Source organism: Typopeltis vanoorti, chromosome 21, assembly GCF_054136105.1.
Source record: "Typopeltis vanoorti isolate ZY-2024b chromosome 21, IOZ_Tvanoo_1.0, whole genome shotgun sequence".
NCBI lineage: Eukaryota > Metazoa > Arthropoda > Arachnida > Uropygi > Thelyphonidae > Typopeltis > Typopeltis vanoorti.
Window position 1 is genome coordinate 75,289,969 of NC_143569.1, and position 21,736 is coordinate 75,311,704.

At 35.2% G+C, this 21,736-nt stretch overlaps 1 protein-coding gene across 1 annotated transcript in view; it reads right to left on the bottom strand.

Annotated features, from left to right (window-relative positions):
* The window catches only part of LOC150094985 (O-acyltransferase like protein-like), a 56,948-nt gene extending 36,928 nt beyond the window's left edge, over positions 1-20,020 (bottom strand). The window contains exons 1-6 of the mRNA XM_090411167.1: positions 19,678-20,020; positions 13,115-13,332; positions 5,782-5,896; positions 2,602-2,695; positions 2,287-2,372; positions 1,275-1,439 (exon numbers count right to left, since the gene is read on the bottom strand). Of these exons, the coding sequence (XP_090267293.1) occupies positions 1,275-1,439; positions 2,287-2,372; positions 2,602-2,695; positions 5,782-5,896; positions 13,115-13,332; positions 19,678-20,020 (1,021 nt within the window). The remainder of the gene's footprint in view (positions 1-1,274; positions 1,440-2,286; positions 2,373-2,601; positions 2,696-5,781; positions 5,897-13,114; positions 13,333-19,677) is intronic.
* Positions 20,021-21,736: the final 1,716 nt, after the last annotated feature.

Sequence of the window (21,736 nt, forward strand, 5' to 3'; positions counted from 1 at the left end):
GTTCTATTTTGTTGCATTGGGCTTCGAACCTTCATCTTATCCATTCTGACTGCTTTTTTCACCTCATTACACTTTCTTCTCTATTGCTCTTCTGTTTGTTCTGATGTATCCCTTCTTATCTTCAACATTCTTTTCTGCTGTACTAACTTCAGTGTTTCTTGTGTAATCCATTTCTTCTTGAACTTCTCTGCTTCTGGTACTGTTTCTTCAACTGCATCTTCTATCGCCTTCATTACTCTTTTCATTCTTAAATTCGAGTTTTTTTCTTTCTCCACACTTTTAAGTTTCTCTTCTAACACTGTTCTGTACCTTCTTCCTATTTCGGCTTCACTTATTGGTGCTGTATCTCTTCCATTCTGTCTTGGTAGAAAAAATCTTTTACAAACACTTTTCATTTGAAAGTGAGAAATCCGATCTCGTTCCAGAGTTTAGCATTTTTTTCTTTCAGAAACTGGGATTCTCTCTTATTATTCTGCAAACTGATACATAAACACGCATTTTGTTACTAGACCTGGTTTCATAGTCTTATATTCTTCTTCTCTGTACTTCCCGTTATCTCAATCAACACCCTTGGAACACCAGAGGTAAAGAAAGAATTAGGTAAAATCCACTATTTTAAAAATAAATAAACAACATCGTATTATCTCTGGAATTCTGGTTCATGTTACTTCTTTTTAATCCGTATTATATAAAGTGGGAAGATAAAATAGAGGTTATCTCTTTATATCAACAAATAACGTGTTTTTTTCCAAACTTTGGTTATAATAACTCTTAGATGGTATTGTGAAAAGTTAATGAATACTAATATCTGGTATTACATCCACCACAAATCAGCAAACAAGGAATCCGTTTGTCCTCCATCAAAATAATACTGTTTAAAAATAACCATCTTATTCTATGTTATTCTGACTTAATGAAAAAAAAAAAGAAAAAAAAAAGATTCAAACTGTTCAAGGAGAACATTAATAGAATGCAACTTACTGTTCAATTTCATACAATTTTATGTACAAAAAGTACATGCACCTTACCTTTTTAAAAATATATTATCGTAAAATACAACATCATTTTCAAAAATAAAAATAAAAAATAATAAAAAAATTTAAAATTAAAACACGAATCACTGATCAATGAAATTATTTCAGTCTTATATTGTTAACATAAATACTGTACTTTTATTCATACAGCGCCATACGTTTTGCAGTGGTATAATCCAGAAACTTCTACTTCACTAAAATATAATCGCATTATCATCAAAAAAAAAAAAGTGACCTTACTTGATCTTCGAAACTGTAACCACACGTAGGTGTGTGCATGAATTATCCAAATGATGGTGATGCATCGTATACCATACATAAAGGTGTAGTCATTGGAAGGTGTAGATACCAATTTCTCAAAATTTTTGAGTACCGAGAATTGCGAAAAAATCGAAGAAAATATTCCTGAAAATGAAATAAAATTGACATTAAGATAATCTAAATGACTGAATGATCAATTTAATAATTCGTTTCATCCAGTCTAAATATAAATATTTATTAATATCGCTAGTATTGAAACGGGAGTTAAGCCAGAAAGCAAAGCTGGCTGTCTTCAATAAAGCCTATGTCCCCATCCTCACCTATGGTCATGAGAGTTGCGTAATGACCGAAAGAATGCGGACACGAATCCAAGCGGCTGAAATGAGGTTCCTTTGAGGGGTTGCGGGGCTGACAAGACTCGACAAAGTCAGAAGCTCTGCAATTCGGGAAACTCTCCATACTCGACCGCTGCTTCTCCGTGTTGAGAGATCACAGTTACGTTGGTACGGGCACCTGGTCAGAATGTCACAAGAGAGGCTCCCTCAGCAGGCCCTCTTTGCCACGCCAGAGGGTGGGAGGCCACGTGGAAGGCCAAAGACTAGCTGGATAGATTATATTCAAAACCTTGGTTGGACACGTTTGGGAATCCCACCAGAACACCTGAGCTTGGTGGCAGAGGATCGTGACCATTGGAAGTTCCTCTTGCAGCTGTTGCCCTCACAACCCAATTAGGAAAGGTGGGCCTTGAAGATGTATGTATGTATGTATGTATGTTTTAATATCGCCACATTCTGGTAGAATTCTATAATGTCTGAAATTAGTACATTTAGCTTCTAGTTGTGTTATATATATCAACTATTCCAGTGATATCTAATTGGAATATTCGTTGTTAATACTTACGGATTAATTCTAGTGATCTAACTAAAACTGACATTCATTGATTTGGTAAATTTCGGACACGATATTCTGACATTAACTGAAAGAATCTTACCTTGGATACCTGGGTTGATTTTGTTGTTTTGAAGATCTACCACGGTTCCTATTATCACCAACAAAAGAAGTATTCCAACAATACACCTAAGGCATAAAAGATAAATTAATATTTTACATAATACATTATATCTTAGTTTGATTCTGTTGAAGATTTTAAAAACTGTAGCAAAACGAGTTCTTAAACATGATTACCTTGCAGAATAGCATGATAATTATGTTAACTAAGGCATGCATGAAATAAACATATTTTGAATTACTATTTTTATATAAAAGAGTTTAAAAAGATCAAAAAAACACTTCACTAGCTTCTTACAGGAAGACGATGTGTACGGTATCTATTCTGATTGGTTCGTCTACGAAACAGTGAGGCACATCTACTGTTAGGGATCCATTTATGGAGTGGACGACTGTGGAGGGAAATGTAACATTGCTTAATTTATGGTGATTAGCCCTTTATCTCAACAATTTTAGGTGATTTCAGTAATTACAATTGACTAATTTAAGCTGCATATGGATAAGTAAATACAAATGAAAGACGTAATCTTTCGCAGTTACAGCATCATCAGAAACAAACTTTTTATAATTCCTTACCATTCTTTTTATAGTCTTCCTTCTGAAATCTACTCAATGTATAATATGATTTTCACATTAGTAGAATTTGGTTTGTACATCATTCCCCTTTTCAAGTCAGTTTCGAAATTTTCTAAAATTTGTCAAAACGATTTTTAAATATTCAAAAATGTGTCGAAATGAGTTTGGAAAAAATTCGCAAATTGTTCAAAATAAGATTTGAAAATTTACAAATTTCTAAAATATGAGTTCCGAAAATACCAAAAAAGGTTAAAATAAATTTTGCAAAGTGAAAATACATCAAAAATTTGTTTTGAAAAAATTCAACTTTGTCAAATTGTATTCTGAAGGAATGCATAATTTGGTAATCACTTTATTCATTCATTTATTTGGTAATAATTTCATTAGTAATGTTCCAATAAACTTTCTGAATATGTGTAACCCACAAAAAATTCACTAAATTGGTGTAAACCAGAGAATTTGTACATTAATTAAATTTTATGATATTGACTCAGTAATTAGTCACATTGATCAAATTCCATCATTCCTTCGACGTTGGGATCTACAGACGTGTGACTAGAATTAAAAAGCATAATTCACTGGTTCCTTAACTAATACATATCTGAAAAAAATTCTTATTAATAAAAAATGGATTTGTTAATAAATCCTATGCAACAATAAGCAATTTTCTAGAGGAGTTTTGCCTATGGATGACATTTGAAATTATTGTTTTTTCATACGAGAACCGCTTACATAAAAATACTCAAGGATATGTGCAAAAACCGACATGTTTGTGCACAGGAATAAAACTTTCTTATATAATCCTTACACTCTGGTTTATACTCACCTGGTATCCACCTATAAGATTAGCGAATATGCAATTCATTTCGAAAATGAAGACAAAATATTATTTCTAGTTAAATTTTAAAGGTATTATATTGTGTCGACCGAAGTAATAGTGATGGGTTTATGTACATCGGAGAGCTTTGTTTGGATTGTTATATATTTATTAGCAGCTATTTATTCATACTTTCTCAATATTATTAATATTTTGCTTATCAGTGTTTGTTTATGAGATTTTAGACTCATTTATTCTAATATGTCTTAAATTTTTTTTAATACGGTTTCATGTATTAGTGCGTCAAATGCTTTAGTTAAGTCGATAAAGACAACCACAACAATTTTGTTTTATCGAAAGCGCCGTTTATACGTCTTTAAAATCTCCCAAGAGAGAGAGAGAGAGAGAGAGAGAGAGAGAGGGAGACTTGACTCAGTTATTCTAGAAAATGTACCGAATTTATTGGAATAATATAAACGTTTTCTATATATGTTCTGAGTTCGTTTACAAGGATCCGCTCCATAATTTGGTTGGTAATAATTGATAGTGTAGCTGTCTCTAGTTGCTGATTAAATCAGTTTCACATGTTTGGATTATGGCAATCGTTAAAATCCTGGATGCTTGTTCTCTTGTAGATATTATTGATGAATTTTAGCATGCTTGGGTTTAGGTTAGCAGTGTGTTCATTAACATCATTAGATCTAAATCAATCAATTAAAAACGTTTCTTTGGTTTAGTTAATGGATTACAGAGAGATGTTCTGCTTCTCTTGTGGTTGAGAAACATCACATCTGTTTTACTTGCGGTCAGAGTAGGAAATCACGCTTTGTGAAGGTCTTTTACAGGTCTACAACGCACTGATGAAAGCAATTTACTAGTTTTTGGAAACATTTGACCTGTTTGATGAATGTGTGTTTTATGTTTTCAAAGCAGTGATTTGGAAGCACAATCCACCCACTCGTTGATCGGAAGCTAGGTTTGATTTACGTTTTTTATTGAAAAGGTTATATAGACATTATAGTTTCTTTTTGCATTTCTTATCTACATTGTGAGAGCCTTTCGAGATCTACTGAGTTCGTAGTGTTCTAGCGGGTCTCATACATGGGTGACAAAGTTTTCAATCCCGCAAAAAAAAGGCAGCTCGGCCAGAAGAACACACGCTATAAACAGCCATAAGAGACTAGGGAAATAAGGATTAACCATCCCATCCTGTCTGATCCAGTTTCAAATAACTTCATCGCACTCCGAATCCAACGTTAAGCAAAAAAACGGAACCGAAGAGAACAGAACAGATCTTCTATGTAAGACGATTCCTTGTTATCTTGTATTCGATTGCAAGGATACGCCATTGAATGTCACTTTAATTGTTTCAATAGCATATTCTTTCTAGGTTCTTTCTTATTTTTTGGTTCACTATATCCTCATGTTTTTTTTTTTTTGTATTGCTTTACAGATGCAGATCATTTCAAGCTTTCAATCTTAGTATGTAGACTTTGAGCAGTAGTGACTATTTGGCATCTTTGTATAAAAGTGCATGGTTAGTCAATTGGTTCTGGTAAGATCCCTTATATTTCTAAATATAAAACTTTTTATATATAATTTTAGGCTTATTAAATGTAACTGAGAGAATTATCATCGTAATGAGATTCACAGCTGTAATCTTGTGTAACACTCCATCTCCTGTCATTAGAGGATGTGCGCCATTTGCATTTTTGAATTCATTCTCAGACATAAATTGCAAACTTTGCATAAAGCGTAATAATTGCCTTTTCTGCTAAATATGTTAGGAATCAAATGATATATTGCAACTGTTATAAAGACCTGTACCTATTTCTAAAGAAAAGTAAGATAGTGGAATAGAAATGAAATGAATTTCTAAAAACCTCTAATGATGTATTTTGTCTTTGGATTATAGCAAAGATCATTTTGTCTGCTTTTCGTTGCATAGAAGCACTACTACGAGCGTTATACTTATTTTATAAAAGGCTCAATTGTGCTTTATGTTTATTTCTGAGTTTAAACGTCTCACTAATTAATTCAGCAGAATATTTTATCAATTCTACGAACGGATACGAAGAGACTTACTTCCATCTGCTATCTTCTGAATATCTTTCTTTGGACAGACAGAGGGAAAACAGGTTCCTAGTTGAATGTTAACGTCATGTAAGACTTGATGCGATGTTTTCAAACTGTCAAGTAACTGCAATTTAAAAATTATAATCATTTTATTGTTCTGTGGATGTTAATACATACAGATAATTGTCCAATATATACAATTTGTAAACAAAGTGAAGAGATTTTTAAAAATCATAAATTGTTACCTGCTCAAGTAGATAACTTGGATTGAATGCATCATTTTGAATGTAAAACACTTGCAAAGAAAATTTTCAGTGAAGAAAGGTTCTTAAATATAATAATAATAATAATAATAATAATAATAATAATAATAATAATAATAATAATAATAATAATAATAATAATAATAATAACAGTAGAAGATTCACGCACGCTGTTATCACTGCTCCCATTTTTATAGGTTTAAAGTGGTTTTAACTCATGCATTTAATTTGAAAGTGCTGCTCTTTAATTCGACTAGTCACGCTGAAGACAGGGACGTTTAAATTACCAAAACCGGCTATTTAATTTTCACATGTTCAGTGTTGAAAGTCATAGAGTGAACTGCTGTCATCAACCAACAAAGAACAAAAGACGTCGCCATTTTAAAAGTCGCACTACAGTCACTAACTGGATGAAAGTCTGAAGGTCACCAGTACAGCGAAGGTAAAGCACAATGAGCTGTAACAAGTGAAATAAACCATTAAGTGACGAAGGGGACGACTGCATTGTTCTGGATGTGGCAAAAGACAACACCTCCAATGTTCAAGGATCTCAGAAAGCATGTGGAAAGCAAAAGGAGCAGCGAAATGGACCAAATGGCGCTGCCTTCAATGCCGTGAGAAAATGAAGAAGAAAGAACAGACACCAAAGAAAAGCAACGACGCACATCAAAGTAAGCCGCTTCCTGATCCTAAAATTACAGATAACTTTGATTCATTTAAATTGATGATAAGTACACACATGGAACAAATCAACAAAAAATTTTAGGGGTATGAACATTATATACAGTTCAATAACGTGACCTCTGAAAAATGTTAGGAACGTGCGAGAAATAACGACAAAATTAACGGTACCGATAAAAACACAAGAAACACTCAAGCACGAAAATGAAGAACTGTAGAAAGAGGTAAACACAGTTTACCTTTACTCCCAGTACCAATCTATATAACTGAACACTGGACTCCATACTTCAAAAATCTTTTATACCAAGCAAGGAAGACAAAAACAGAGAAAAACTACAAGTTCCTGTATACTAAGGATTCATAGATATTGATGAGAAAGAATGAAAACACTCGAGTGTATATAATTACAAGAGAATCCGATCAACACAGCCTACCAATACAAAACACTAATTCTTTACATCCATAAAAGCAAGATTAGAAATCACTTAAAACCATATAATGGAGATCTCAAACATAGGCGAACATACCATGTCAGATAACATAAACTTCAAGTTCTTTGAGTCTTTGAAGAAATGGTCAGACAACATTTTCACCAATACCAACTTCACTATCGTACACACAAACATAAAAAGTATAAAAATACACTGGCTTGCATTGTTAACACTGCACAGCTACACCATGACCAACGTAGATGCGCTAATACTGACTGAGGGTGCAATAAACGACACAGAAATTTACGCATACAATACTAATAATTTCCAAACCTACAACTTATGCAGACCAAACAGAAGAGGAGATGGCATCGTGGCCTTTATCAAAGAAAAATACAATGTTTTTTTAAAACAAACTCATTTCGAATATGCGGAAACACTAATTTTGGAAATCACAAATAGCCACAAACATAGTATCAAATACACAATAAACACAATATACATACCCTCAGATAATAATCCACTCAGCTTTCTTCATGAGTTAGAAGTATGGCTAAGCGTTATCGAGCCATGGCATCGATACCGCTTAGCGATACTGCATTCGAGGCATCGAACCCCGTGCAACACATAGGCTCATCCTAATAGGAGATACTAACATAAAAACTCTTGAGCATGCTTCTTCAAACCACCAACACATACCTTGATAAACTAAGTCAGTACAACATAAACCCTACTATTAACTCCCCAGCAAGAGGATAAATACTCAACACTACACTAACACAATCATGCATTGATCATATCAACATACGGGCTTCCATCCATACATATACATCATCAGTAATTAACGTAAAAATTGCCGATCACTATTTGGTATCAACTTTGTTTTATTACGTAATTACCCCCCCTCCCACCACCACCGCAAAAGTCGACAAAACTCGATCATATTAAAGAGCATTGTCGATAACCATGTAAAAAATACAGACTGTAATTGCCTACTTAAAATAAATGATCCTGTAACATTATACGAGAATTTTCAACTAAAGTTCACAGAAATATACAATAAAGCAACAAAGACTACACAAACGAGTCGACACACAGACAATAATCCATGGAAAAATGACGACATACTAAATAGTATTTGTAAACGAAAATCTATGGAAAAAACTAAAAATGTCACCCAGTAACACACATTTACAAACCTTATACAAAAACACAAGAAATAAACTAACAACAAAAATTCGTAAGGCAAAAAGTCGCAACTATTTCCAAACATTCATGGAATATAACGACAACATTAAGCAAACATGGGCTACACTCAACGAATTAGTAACTCGCAAAAAGAAAATTTCAGAACAAGATTTTATTGCAAAAAGCTTCGGTCAGGACACAAACCCAGAGGAACTAGCAGACTCATTCAACCATGCTTTCACAAACAACATCACACAACTCAAAAAAGAAAAACTACCAACGATCAACAAAAAATTCCACACGTAAGAAAACAGGAACTGAAAGAAGCACTCTTACAACTAAAACCAAAGACCACTCCAGGAATATACAAAATAAGACTCACAGACCTTATAGCATACTTTGAACAAATAAATCCAATACTTATGAGACTCGTGAACATAATATTCGACACTGGCGTTATTGCACAACAACTAAAAACTGCAGTAATAATTACGCCAATTTACAAACATGGTAAAAGAAACGATACTCAGAACTAGCAAATTTCAAACATTTCTAGAAAAAATAACACATACCAGACTACAGAACTATTTACAGAAGTACAACATCATCTCACAAAACCAATACGGCTTTCAGAAAACAAAAAGCACCATCAATTTATTAGAAGACATCGCCGACACAATAAACAAAGCTCTCGACAAAAACAAGTACGCTGTCTTTATACTGCTTGACTTAACCAAAGCATTTGATACACTTGAACTTGACATACTACTCACTGAACTATACGCAATAGGTATAATAGGAACACTGCATACAAGGCTTAAGAACTACCTCTCAAACAGAACACTCGTAACAAAAAAAAAGTACATGTCACAGAGGGGTATACAAATAAAACACGGTGTTCCTCAAAGTGCCGTATTATCACCCACCCTATTCAACATATACATTATATATACATTAATATATAATGTATATATTGAATATTAATATATACATTAACGATGTTAATAACATGGCCATACGAAGTCAAATATTTCAGTACGCAGATGACACTGCACTACTAGCAATCCACACAGACATCAACACTCTCTCTTCAAATCAGAACAAGACCTAAATGAATCACAATATACTTCCATCAAAACGCAATTCTAATCAATGGCACCAAAACACAGATGTTGATAATACACAACCCAAGAATCATACGCCCCGCTTCACTATCGATACATTATCACACATACCGCTGCATCAACAACAACAATACCTGCGAATGTCCCTAAATCAAACCTGCAACACATGCAAAATTCCTTGGTCTCTACGTAGATTGCCATCTTAAATGGACAAAACATATAGAATACCTACATACCAAACTCCGGATTATCGCAGCAAAACTCTTCCAAGTAAAAGACATTATTCCATCCAACAAAAAAAAATAAATAAATAACATAAAAAACCTATATCACTGTATCTGCGAATACCTACTCAGATACGGTATAACGGTCTATGCAAACACATCAAACAGCCACCTAACAAAATCAGAAACATTAGACAGGAAAATTGTGTCAACAGTGATTTGGACACCTTACACGCAACAACCAATATTCGATCAGCACATGGCGACACACAAAATCCTGAGCATTAAAATCCTGAAACATTACACAACATTAACAAGGAATTACTTCAACATCACCTATCGAAACAACAGTGACACATATCATATAACACGAACTACAACAACTCTTCACACCCTTCAACAACTCATTTGGCTCTCTTATGAGATCACATCAGATACCCACACTACTCAACAACCTACCAAGAAATTTAAAACACATGGATAACTACAGAACATTAAAAAACGAAATCTGGAAAATATACCAACAAAGTTAATATACCATTAACACAAATATACACATCACAAATCACCAGCATCCAATGCCTACATCCCATACATAAACAGTAGCAACAACATAAATAGTGAAGGCTAAATCCCACTCTCTTCATAAAAGCTAACCCAAGCTTCGAAGTAGGTGGGATTAATACCCCTCACTCATCTACAAGTAATCCTTATAATCAAAGAATGCAGATTATGTAACAAAACAGTCAGTAAAGTGTACAACAATAATGAATATTAAGAAAAAATAATAAATAAAATAAAAAATAAAAATTGTGTGTATGTAAATAGGCTGTATAATAATAATCTATGATATCGAAATTGAAAAGAAAAAAATGATGTACATTTATATTTAAAAAAATCACTGTACTCTACATTTGTACTGAATAGAAATTGTGCTTTATTGTATATATATAAATATTCTGCATGATGATAAATAAAATCTTATTACAGTTTAAAAAAAGATATTATTATTATTATTATTATTATACGGACAACTCCACGGAGTCCGAAGACAGTTTGGGAGAATCTAACCACACCATCCACCATCTCTTCTTTAACCTACTAACAGACAAATCACTCATCGCTGACATTGGCAACACATTCCACTCATTCACAACTGTCCACACAAACAAATCTAGTCTTCACACCTTTATTCAACTTCCAGGGATGACCCCTTATTCTGATGCCTGTATCCAAGTGCTGAAACATTTCCCCTGCATCTATTCTATAAAACTCTCTAAACAACTTAAATGTCTCCTCTTTTTGTCCCATCAACGACTTCTGCCGTCCACATATCCTCAATCTATCCTCATAGGGAACATTCCACAGACCACTCGTCATCTTGGTCACTATCCTCTAAATCCTGTCCAGCGCTTCCTCATCCACCAGAAAATCAGGTGACCAGACATCAGAACAATAATCCAGATATGGGCGTATCAATGCCTTATAAAGAGGAATAACTACTTCTTTATCTCTGCTTGTTAACGTGTTCTCCAATACCCAAATAATCTTATGGGCTATCTTAGCAATCTTAGAAATATGTCTTCTAAACTTTAACTCTCTGTCTACCACCAACACTAAAACTCTAGCTTCATATATTTCCTGGAGTACAGTGCCATCAATGTGATACACGGCTTGTATCTATTTCACCCGAAATAATTTAAAATTTTCTCCACATTACAATGACACCCTTTATATTTTGCCCATACTGACACCCTATTTAAATCATCCTGTATGCTCTCCAGATTGTCTTGATAAAATATTACTTTTCATAATTTCGCATCATCAGCAAACAACTGAATATTTCCATTCAGGTTATTTCCGATGTCTTTTACGTACTAATTAAACAGCCGTGATCTCAGCACTGAACCTTTCGTCACACCACTAGTCACTAGTATGATATCTGTCCAGTAGTCACACTCTTTTCCACATGACTAGGTTTCATATCCATCCCCAATGACTCTAATTTGCGTTACAGAGTTCCATGTGGTGTTCTGTCATATGCGTTTGATAAAGCTAGCGGAATCGTTGCATAGCCATTTGCTTTATCCATTTCAGCTGTTACTCTGTTATCTTCTTCCTAATCTGGATTTTAGGCCACGTGGTCTGTTCCGGTCTCATGCGATCTCTTTCTTGATCTTTCTTTGTAAGGTATGACCGACCTTTCAGACAGCCATTGCCAGTCATACGGTATTATTTTTTATCCACCATGCTAGAATTCTCTTTTCCACCAATTCTTCCAGTACTTTTATCACCACGCTTGAGATACTGTAGTCTTAGAATCACCGTTATGCAAGGGAATTATTTTATATGTGATGTACATGTATATGGCGCCTTCACTATCTTGTTTTCCTCATAGTAGGCGCGAGCCTTGTTTGACCGGGTGACGTTCCAACCGGCATGCATCTTTAGGATGGTTTGAGTTCATTCAGTTTCAATGGTTAACTTTCGTCAAGTGTCAACCACCACTCCTTGACCTGAATTCAGCCGTTCCACACATGGAGTACAGATGCCGTTTTCAGCCGATTCACTGAATATAGTTGCTGCTTGAGACCACCATATGTGGCTTCCCTCACAGGTCTTGCATCCCTGTATTAATTACTCCACTCCGAAAAGAGAGTGGAGTAATTAATATAGGGATGAAAGACCTATTCAGCCATACAGTGGAAGAAGCAACCAGTAAAGCCTTAAACAAAGAAGACTGCGTAATCAAAATATAAGGGAAAATATAATAAATTTGAAATTTGCAGACGACATTGCATTACTTGCAAGCAGCACGAAAGAAGATCTGCGACGAATTTCTGATAAAATGAAGGAAGAATGTATAAAATTTGGATCAAGCCGAAATATAGATATATCGAAAATATGCAAATTGGAAAAAGAAATACTATACTGGAATTTGAAATTTATAGTACGAATCTGGAGCAGGTAGAAAATTTCCCTTACCTTGGGGGAGTAATTGAGTACAACGGCGAAAATACAAAAGATATAAACAGACGAATTAGTCAAGCTTCCCGAACTTTTGACCAACTAAATAAAATATGGAAGTCAAGAGACATCAAACACGTAGCACAAGTAAGAATGTATGATACAATGGTACTCCTAATACTTCTGTATGAAAGTGAATTATGGAATCTCAAAAACGCTGAAGAGAAAAGATTATTAATTGGGTTGAAACGAGAAATGGAAAGTTTAGCCCCTACCTACACAGATTCCACATTCCTAAATCATCCTTCTAAATTTCTTGTCCACGCATTTCATCAGACTGTCCATCACCTATTCTTTGAGTGCGAGGTATCCGGATGCCAGAAAATCATAAGCTGAACATTTCTCTGTAAGAAAGACTTTATTATATCAATAAATTTTATAAAAAACGAAAATAATAAATTTACCGAGTCGAGAGGGTTGAATACTATTAGTTTTCCAATGCTGATATTGGGCGTAAAATGTGAAAATGGGACCTTCACGTTTACGTTGCAGTACTGACCACGGAACTCTTCTTCACCATTTTTCTTTGGAACTTTGATTCCGAGACACTCGTCGAATGAACCATATTCAGTGAAGGATCCTTCTAGTAGCCCTGCTGGAATTTTCCCACCAGCATCTACCACTACAATAACAAAAAAAAAAAAAAAAAGATGAATGCAACTAAGCAACACAAGCAAATATAGTCAAAAATACGCCCATAAACATTTTGTGTGAGGCTTTCCGTCCATGGGTAATGATCCCCTTATTCTATAACTTATAGTGTAAGTGCGCCCTAATTGATAGACAATTGCTAATCGATTTGCATATTATATGAGACAGTCTTTGAGGAGATTCTGGCTAGTACTTTGAGTAGACATCGAGCTACTTCAGAGGCACTAGAGACGAAAAAGTGTTTGTGAAGTTAAGAAACAATTTTCTTTAATTTTAACATATTTACTTCATAACTGAAGCAACAGCATTTATTTTAAATATTTAATGTTGTTATATTTCAGTATTCTAATTTAAAAATTACTTCTTTCTCTAGCAATCAAACAAACCATATTAAGCAAATATAAAGATTCTTTCTACAAATTTTAAGCCGTAGCACATTGATTTAATCTTAAGTACTTGTTCATTTTCTTCTTGAATTTTAATGCTTTGTGGTAGCTTTATTCTGTTTAGAAAAGTAATAACTCTGTAATGCATTATTAGCATTATCAGGAATTCAGTATGATGCTATCCCTCTAACGATCTTCAGAGAATACATGGAATCAAAATTGAACTATAGTGAAAAGATGCTTTCGAGCTTCGAGTCAATGGGAGGCTTCTGAATCATATAAAATATTAATATATGAATCATATATTCTATGTATAGAATCAAATTGTATTTCCTAGATAATCGTTTTAAGTTACTTAACTTATTCTTACTATTCGGTTTCTTGTCTTGTGCCGTCTAGATATTTCCATTTCGACCTTGTGTGTGCGTGTGGGTACGCGCGCATAAACATCAATAAATGTGAAAGAATTGAAAAATCGGACACCAATTTTACATAAATCAGCAGAAAAAGCCTAAGGGGAAAAAATGAAAAGATAAAAGAGAATAATAAAATACTGTAGAAGATAAAAATACGTACATTAAACGTCGGGATAATTACATTAGTAAATTTTAAAAAAAAAGAAATATATAAGCCGCAAAACAAAATCTATAAACCAATGAAGTTCAACAAGATATAAAGAATGACAATGGACATTGGAAAGATAGATGACTGAAAATGGATAGATTATTATTATAAACTCTAACAAAGAACTAAATAATAGACTTATTATTTCGAAGAAAATGTAACTGATATTAGTCTCTGAAATAAGATTACTTAAGAAGAATAAAATGAAACATTAAAAGTGAGAAATGGAAAATCACCAGGAGAAGATAAAATACCAATGAAGGAAATAAATTTAAGAAATTTTTCTTACATTAATGAACAAAATATGACCGGAACCATGCATATGTGATCCCATTCTTAATGAAAACAAGTAACAATAATGTGAAAAGTACAGAGAAATTAGTTAATTAAACACAAGGTACAAAAACACTGCTTGGAAAGAAGTCAGCGGACACCCCCATGGGAAAAGTGAATCGTGCCATGTAAAACGTCACGTGTTTGTAGCCGGTATAAATTAGATGCTCCCAAGTTAGTGCAACTGTGGAGGCCCTGATCCCGGAAGGAGGCTGATCCATGAAATTATGAGATCTTGCATTAGATTGCGAGAGGCCGACGTTTGGATAGTTTGTCGTAAAGTTTTTCAGTGTAGTTTATTTTAAAATGAGTTAAAATTCGGAGTTTACTACTGTACTGTAGGTTCGTGCTCGATAAGCAGAGCAGGTAAGACTTTAGTTTCTATTTCGCTTTCGTAAGCCTAGCCATGGACAAGTCTTTCGACGATCTCACTTTTCAGGAACTTTTGACGCTATTCAGGAATTTAGGCAATTTAATACATAAAAAATGACCAGATAAAATCGGAGCACACCAGATCCTCGAAGTGGAGACAGGGGATCTCCATCCCTCTCAGCTTCCTCACTCTTCACATGACAACGCCAGTGAGCCAACAATAAAACCTGAAGACACCTCTCTTTCAAACTCCAGTGGCTTTCAGGAAGTCAAACGGAAGAAGAGAAAGAAAAAATCCCCTGCAACAGATCCTGAAATAATACCTCAGACGTCGGAAACTACAGCTCCAATGGATACATCAGCGCTAGCTGATGAAAGAACAGGGACATTGACACAGCCCAAAGAGAGGATTCCACTAGTAATCTTGAGAGCTAAAGAAAACTGGTCGTCACTTGCAGAGACGATGAAGAACAATAACATCAAGTTCTCTTCAGCTAAAAACACCGATGATGGAGTCCGCATACAGCCCGAAGGAGCAACGAACTACCGCCAGCTCACCAGACTTATAGATGAACAGAAAGTCCCATATCACACATACCAACTGAAAAGTGAAAAAAACCTTAAGGTAGTCATCAGAGGTCTGGCAGAAACCATAACAACTGATGAAATAGCTACTGACCTCAGATCACAAGGTCTTGAACCAATTAAGATCTCGCGCATGTACCGCGCAGACAAGCGCCCCATGCCTCTGGTCTTAGTGGAGATCAGTAAAGACCACAGAGCAATTTACGACCTTACTATAGTCTGCAACTTAGTCATCAAGACCGAACCACTCAGAAGAAAGGCATCCGCCGGTCAATGCCACCGCTGCCAAAAATTTGGGCATGCACAAATGTTATGTAAAGCAGATTACAAGTGTGTAAAGTGTGGTGACAACCATCCCTCGCACACTTGCACAAAATCATCGTCTACACCTGCTAAATGTGCGAATTGTGGAGGCCCCCATCCAGCAAATTTTAAAGGCTGCTCAATTCACCCATCTAACCTACGGAAGACAAGAGCGGCGTTGGCGCCGCCCACTCAGATTCAAGCCACGAAACCTTCGCCGGAAGTCACAGTGCGGAGTGTTCCCGCCGATAAAACATACGCTTCTACAGTCTCTCCGCGGATTTTACCCGTAGCCTCGACAGCTTACAGTGAAAATTCTGCACAGATTCTTGTTGCCTCACTAGGGGAGATGCTAATAGCCTTTAGCAACATGAACCCCACCCAAGCTGACACTAAGAAATTCCTCAGGAATACTCAAGTCATCTTCTCCAGGATCACCCAATGACATGCTCTCCTGCATCTTGATGCTGATATCCCATATATTTCCACATTGCTTCTTAACACTACCGCTTCTTTTTCACCTAAGCAGCTTTTCATTCCAAGCAACTCATTCAGGAGTTTTCTAAGCGCCCGAAAGCTGCAATACCTTTCGGCTCAGGCGCTTCCGCATTGCCCTAATCAGGGTGAGCCGAGTGCTCGCTAACCTTTAATATAAGTCTTTTTCATACCGATGAAGGGATCAGAATCCACGGGATTGATATCCATCAAGTCACAGAAGTTATCAGTTATCAGTTAGTGCAACTGTGTCTAGGTGAAATGGCCGAGAAAAGGGAATCGAGAGGGTTCTGATAGAATGCCATGCCGCAGGCCTATCTGTTCGACAAATTGTTGACAAATTGGGCTGTCCCGGATCAATAATCGGTGATGCCATGCTGAGATAGAAACGCAAGGAATCAACTGCAAGTGCTACATGCACTGGGCGACCCACCACACTCACCGAATGTGACTGCTCGGTGAGTGTAGTGCAATGTAGGTCATCGCCTAGAATGAGAATCTGAACGAAAACATTCAGAATCTGTTTTTCCTTGCAGATGACTAAATGTTATTTGGTGCAACTGAGGATAGTCTACAAACTCCTGCATATAAACTGAGTTTAACAGTAAAACAATATAATAAAGAAATAAAAAATTAAAACTAATGGCATTTGAAGGAAAAATTCTCATCTTACCTAAGATAGGAATAGACAATCAAATAAAAAAAAAACAAGTCAATAATTTAATTATTTGGGCTATAAATTAAGTTAAATTGAAGATTTACACACATTTCTAAGAAACTAAGAAATTCTCCAAAGCAACTGGAATAATAAACAAAACATTAATGCCAGCCACACACACACACACACACACACACACACACACACACCCTTCGATGACCTCAAATCCTGTTTACCATGCGGGCTGAAGGAATGGATTCATTGCCAATCACGCAATATCACGTGATGCGAGTTCTCACCAAACGGCCGATCTTGCGTTATCGCGTGGACGTCGCTAACTAAATAAAAAATAAAAAAAATTTGGTCCCCACACGAAATTCCAATTTTCAGCTTGGCAATGAAAATGTTAAGGAATATTCATTTGCTACTCATGTAGTGCATTGAATATATTTTCAGGAACAAACATAAATTGCAGTATTAGTATTGCGTGGAAGGTCACAGGAACAAACATAAATTGCAGTATTAGAAAAAACCATGACCTTCCACGCAAGATAAGCTGGGAGATTCCATTTTAGCTGGCGAGATTTTAAGTGATATTGGATGTTTATTAGTCGACACACGCCGCTCTGAATGTCTTATTTATCATTAATATCTGATCAGAATAAATTATTATATTCAGAGTTGAAACTTATCAATGTCAAAAACGCATTTAAAATTAACTACACGTTAAGATTCTATACGAAATGCAGTGCCGTCGACAGGGCGTAGTAGGCAATCTGCCTCAGGGCGTGCTTAATAAGGGCGCTCGTTCAGCCATATTGCGGTAGGTGCTGTTGCTGCTAACAGAAACTGTTAGCATATCAAGTGAGAAAAGACGTTTTTCAAGCTTAAAGTGATTACAAGTTATTTGTGAACAACAATGACCTAAGAAAGATTGTTTGGTCTAGTAAGTATATCGATAGAGGCGGACTTTCTTATAATTTAAATTTAGAAGAGCTTATAAACAGGGTTATTGTGCGATACCCCCGTATCGCACAATAACATTTAATTAATATTATTATGTAATCGTTTTGCATTAATGTTTTTCTTGTAATAAAAACAAAATAGTAATTGGAGATTTTCTAACATTTTTATCTTATAATCCATGAGGTAGAGTTATTTAATTGTTTGCCTCAGGGGGCGATCTCATCTGGCGAAGGCCCTCGCGAAGTATAACGGTTAAAGATCAAATTAAATGTGTGCAGTGGTAAAAATGATATCAGCTATGTTAACACGCAATTCCTTAGCACAGTACACTGTTTACAGTGATGCGAAACAGCACTGGAAAATTAACTTTTATGATGGCTTACAAATGAATGACGACAATTGAGTGCTGAGTTATTGGTCGCAGGTGGGACAGATGAGGTAAGGTGTAGGAATTATAGGACAGAAATACTGATGGTGCAGTGAGCAAGAAGGGCTCTATAAGGGGGGAAATTTTGTCTTCGCTCTAACATCCCACACACCATCGTCGTCATCATCATGCATGTCAATGATTTAGGCCTAGCGTGGCCTGTTCCGGCCTTAGAAGTCATCGTTGAATCGTTTAAGATGACGTCCTGGTTTTCATTTTCCTAATGGCTTCCCACACTCCAAATCAGTATTTATTTCCCCATTCTTCTCCTCTGTCCTCCAACCTAAACCAATCGAAAAGAAGTAATAACCTTCGTATCAGAGCAATTTAAAGAATAAAACGTGCGTTATTCGCTCTTGAAAGCCAAGTAAAATTTGCATTATTGTCGTTAGATGACGGAACGAAACTCTCCTACTAATTGGAAAAAGTGTACAAAAATAATATTGAATATGAAGTCCCAAATGCAATCAAGAATGTCCTGCTGGTAGCATTATTAATAAATATTATGAAAATAATCAAAGATAACGTAAATGGTTGAAAGGAGATGGGAGCATCAGCTTACAACAGAAATTATAATTAATTTTGATGAGTAACTCTGGATATTTATATTGGATGAACATGTACAAATTAATAGTGATTTTATGTTCTCACGACCATTATCCTTTACATAATATAGCAACACAGTATACACAATATAGCAACTGATGCCAAAAGTGTCTATACCTGTAAATCGACAATCACGAAATAAAGTTACACATTTGTTATGTTGTTTTTTTGAACTTCAAGATTTTATTTTATCTTCATGAAGTTGCACTCTACGTCCCAAAAGGTAATGACTGTATACAAGTAATGTTGTAAGAACCGTGTAACTCGTTAACGTCTGCAACACGGTTTTACTCTTCAAAGATTTAAATGTAATGAAGTAAGATGTTTTGTAAAAAGGAGCGTAGCAATAGTTATAGTCAGATTACTGTATGACGAAGAGTTTATTGCTTATGCTTATGTACTGTAGACAAATATTGCTCCGTCTATTTTTTGACAATTACGAACAGTCTCACTGAAAGGCGTACAAGATTTTTGTAGAATAAATAACAAATGTAAGTAAGGAATTCACATAGAGATTATCACCAATTTCAGAGCAAAGAAAGAAAGAAAAAAAAAGCTTACTTTCCACAGCCCAAGTTTTCAATTGACGTAATCCAGCTGCCAATTTCAACAAGGATCTCATGCAAACAGAAGATATATTTAGTTCATAGATTAACTTCATCACTGTAGGAAGCAGCATCTTCGTTATTCCATCAACTGACTGCTTCATGACTCCTGTCACTATATGAGCAGCAAGGTATTCGTTCTTCATCTTGGGAAATGGAGAAGTGAGCGAAGTAGCATTTTGTTTTGTTGAATCCATTGCATGATTATTGGAGAAAACTTTGGTACCAGGTTCATCACTGCTGATCAGAACATTACAACAAATTAGGCAGGCCACGAAGAATATCCAGTTGCACTCCATACCTTATTGAGAACGTTGATGTTTTCCAACTGATTCGAAGTTTATGTTGAAAGAGGAAAAACCGTGAAACGTATTCATCAACCGGTTTTAGCTAAAAAAGTATTATTTTATTTTATTATGATTATATCGATATCATTTTCTATTATTCATTCTGCATCCACTCTTATGACCTTGTGTTGCTTCTTTCCCGTAAAAAAACCATTTATCATGCAATGCTATGCTTTAAGTTACGACAGAACAGCAACAAAAAGAAGCTTACAGCTTGAAATTCCTGAGATCTCCTCACTGCCAAGCTTATTCTAATAAACCGGTTTATTTTCTTGATATATTTGTTAAAAAGTATAATTTCACATTTCTGATATATTTAGGATTTTTCATTTCTGTATTTTGTTTCGCTAAATTTCTAAATCTCGTGAGTTTGTTTTACCATCTGAAACTTCAAGAAATAGATGCTTGCAGTTTATTTGTATTTATTTAAAAATAATGGTCACGAAGAACGAAGATTATAGTAATATTGAAATGTTAATAAATATTTGCGTACGGTCCACGTATTGTGGCCCAGTTGCACAGTCTATTTCTCGAGGACTGTAAACTTTGTTTCATTGAGTGTTGTAAGGCTGGCTCTATTTTAACAATGTACTTTCGCTGGGAATATGCTGAATAACATACTAAATGGCATGCTGATGTCTATTGGTTGTTTTTGTAACGCCAAAGTAAGAGTCGTTGTTGTTTAGGAATCTGGTGCATGAAAGTTCATCGCAAATTTCATGAAAATTCATCGAAATATAGTTTATCGAATGTCATTCATCGAACGACAATTTAACGAATGGCAATTCATCGAAAACGCAATTCATTGAATAAAGAATTGATCAAACGATAATTCATCGAAAATGTATTCATCGAAAAAACAATTCGCCGAAAATTATTTTAACTGATTGTAAAATATATAAGCGATCATGTATTATATTTGCAGTATTTTTTTTTTAATTTTATCGCATTTTAGCACATACTAGTAATGAATGTATCTCTCAGATATACGCGACTTACGCTATAATTTTTTCGACCTCGACCTCCGCAGGGTTAAATGCAAGCACAAGCACCGTGAAGGTTGGAAAACGCGATTATTAAGTGCCAAATACAAGTCTTAAGAAATGTTTCTATGGAAATTGATGCAATTTTCCTGCAAGTTGTGTCAATATTAAGTACAGTCCACTTATATCAAATTCAGACTTTTACAAGTAAACATTGTCCATTCCATCAAACAGTTACATTTTTAAAGCTTAATATTGCAATTGATTTACTCAGCCATGTTTTGAAATGTGTGCTTCTAAGAAATTCAGCCAAGAAACTAATAATATATTATGTAAAGCTTCCTTTTTCGAACTGGATCTACTTCACTACCACCTCCCCTGGTTCGCCTTGTATGCACAATGTAGATCTCTTGTAACACACACGTGCTTCTAATTCATTTCTGAGCTGCAACCGTCCTTGAAGGAAATAAAGAACATACTCTGACCTTTGATTTTTCAGAACTCCAAGCGGGGGATAAAAGGCTTATTCCCATTCCGATACTGTAATGTTTTATTGTGGTGTTATGATGCTTACTTGTAAGGTCATAAAAGCACCACGTGTCAGTATGAGGCAACTTTGAAGTTGTTTTATTCAATACTCCCGGTAACGCAAGCTGAATGTACATGTTCGAATTATTTATCTTTA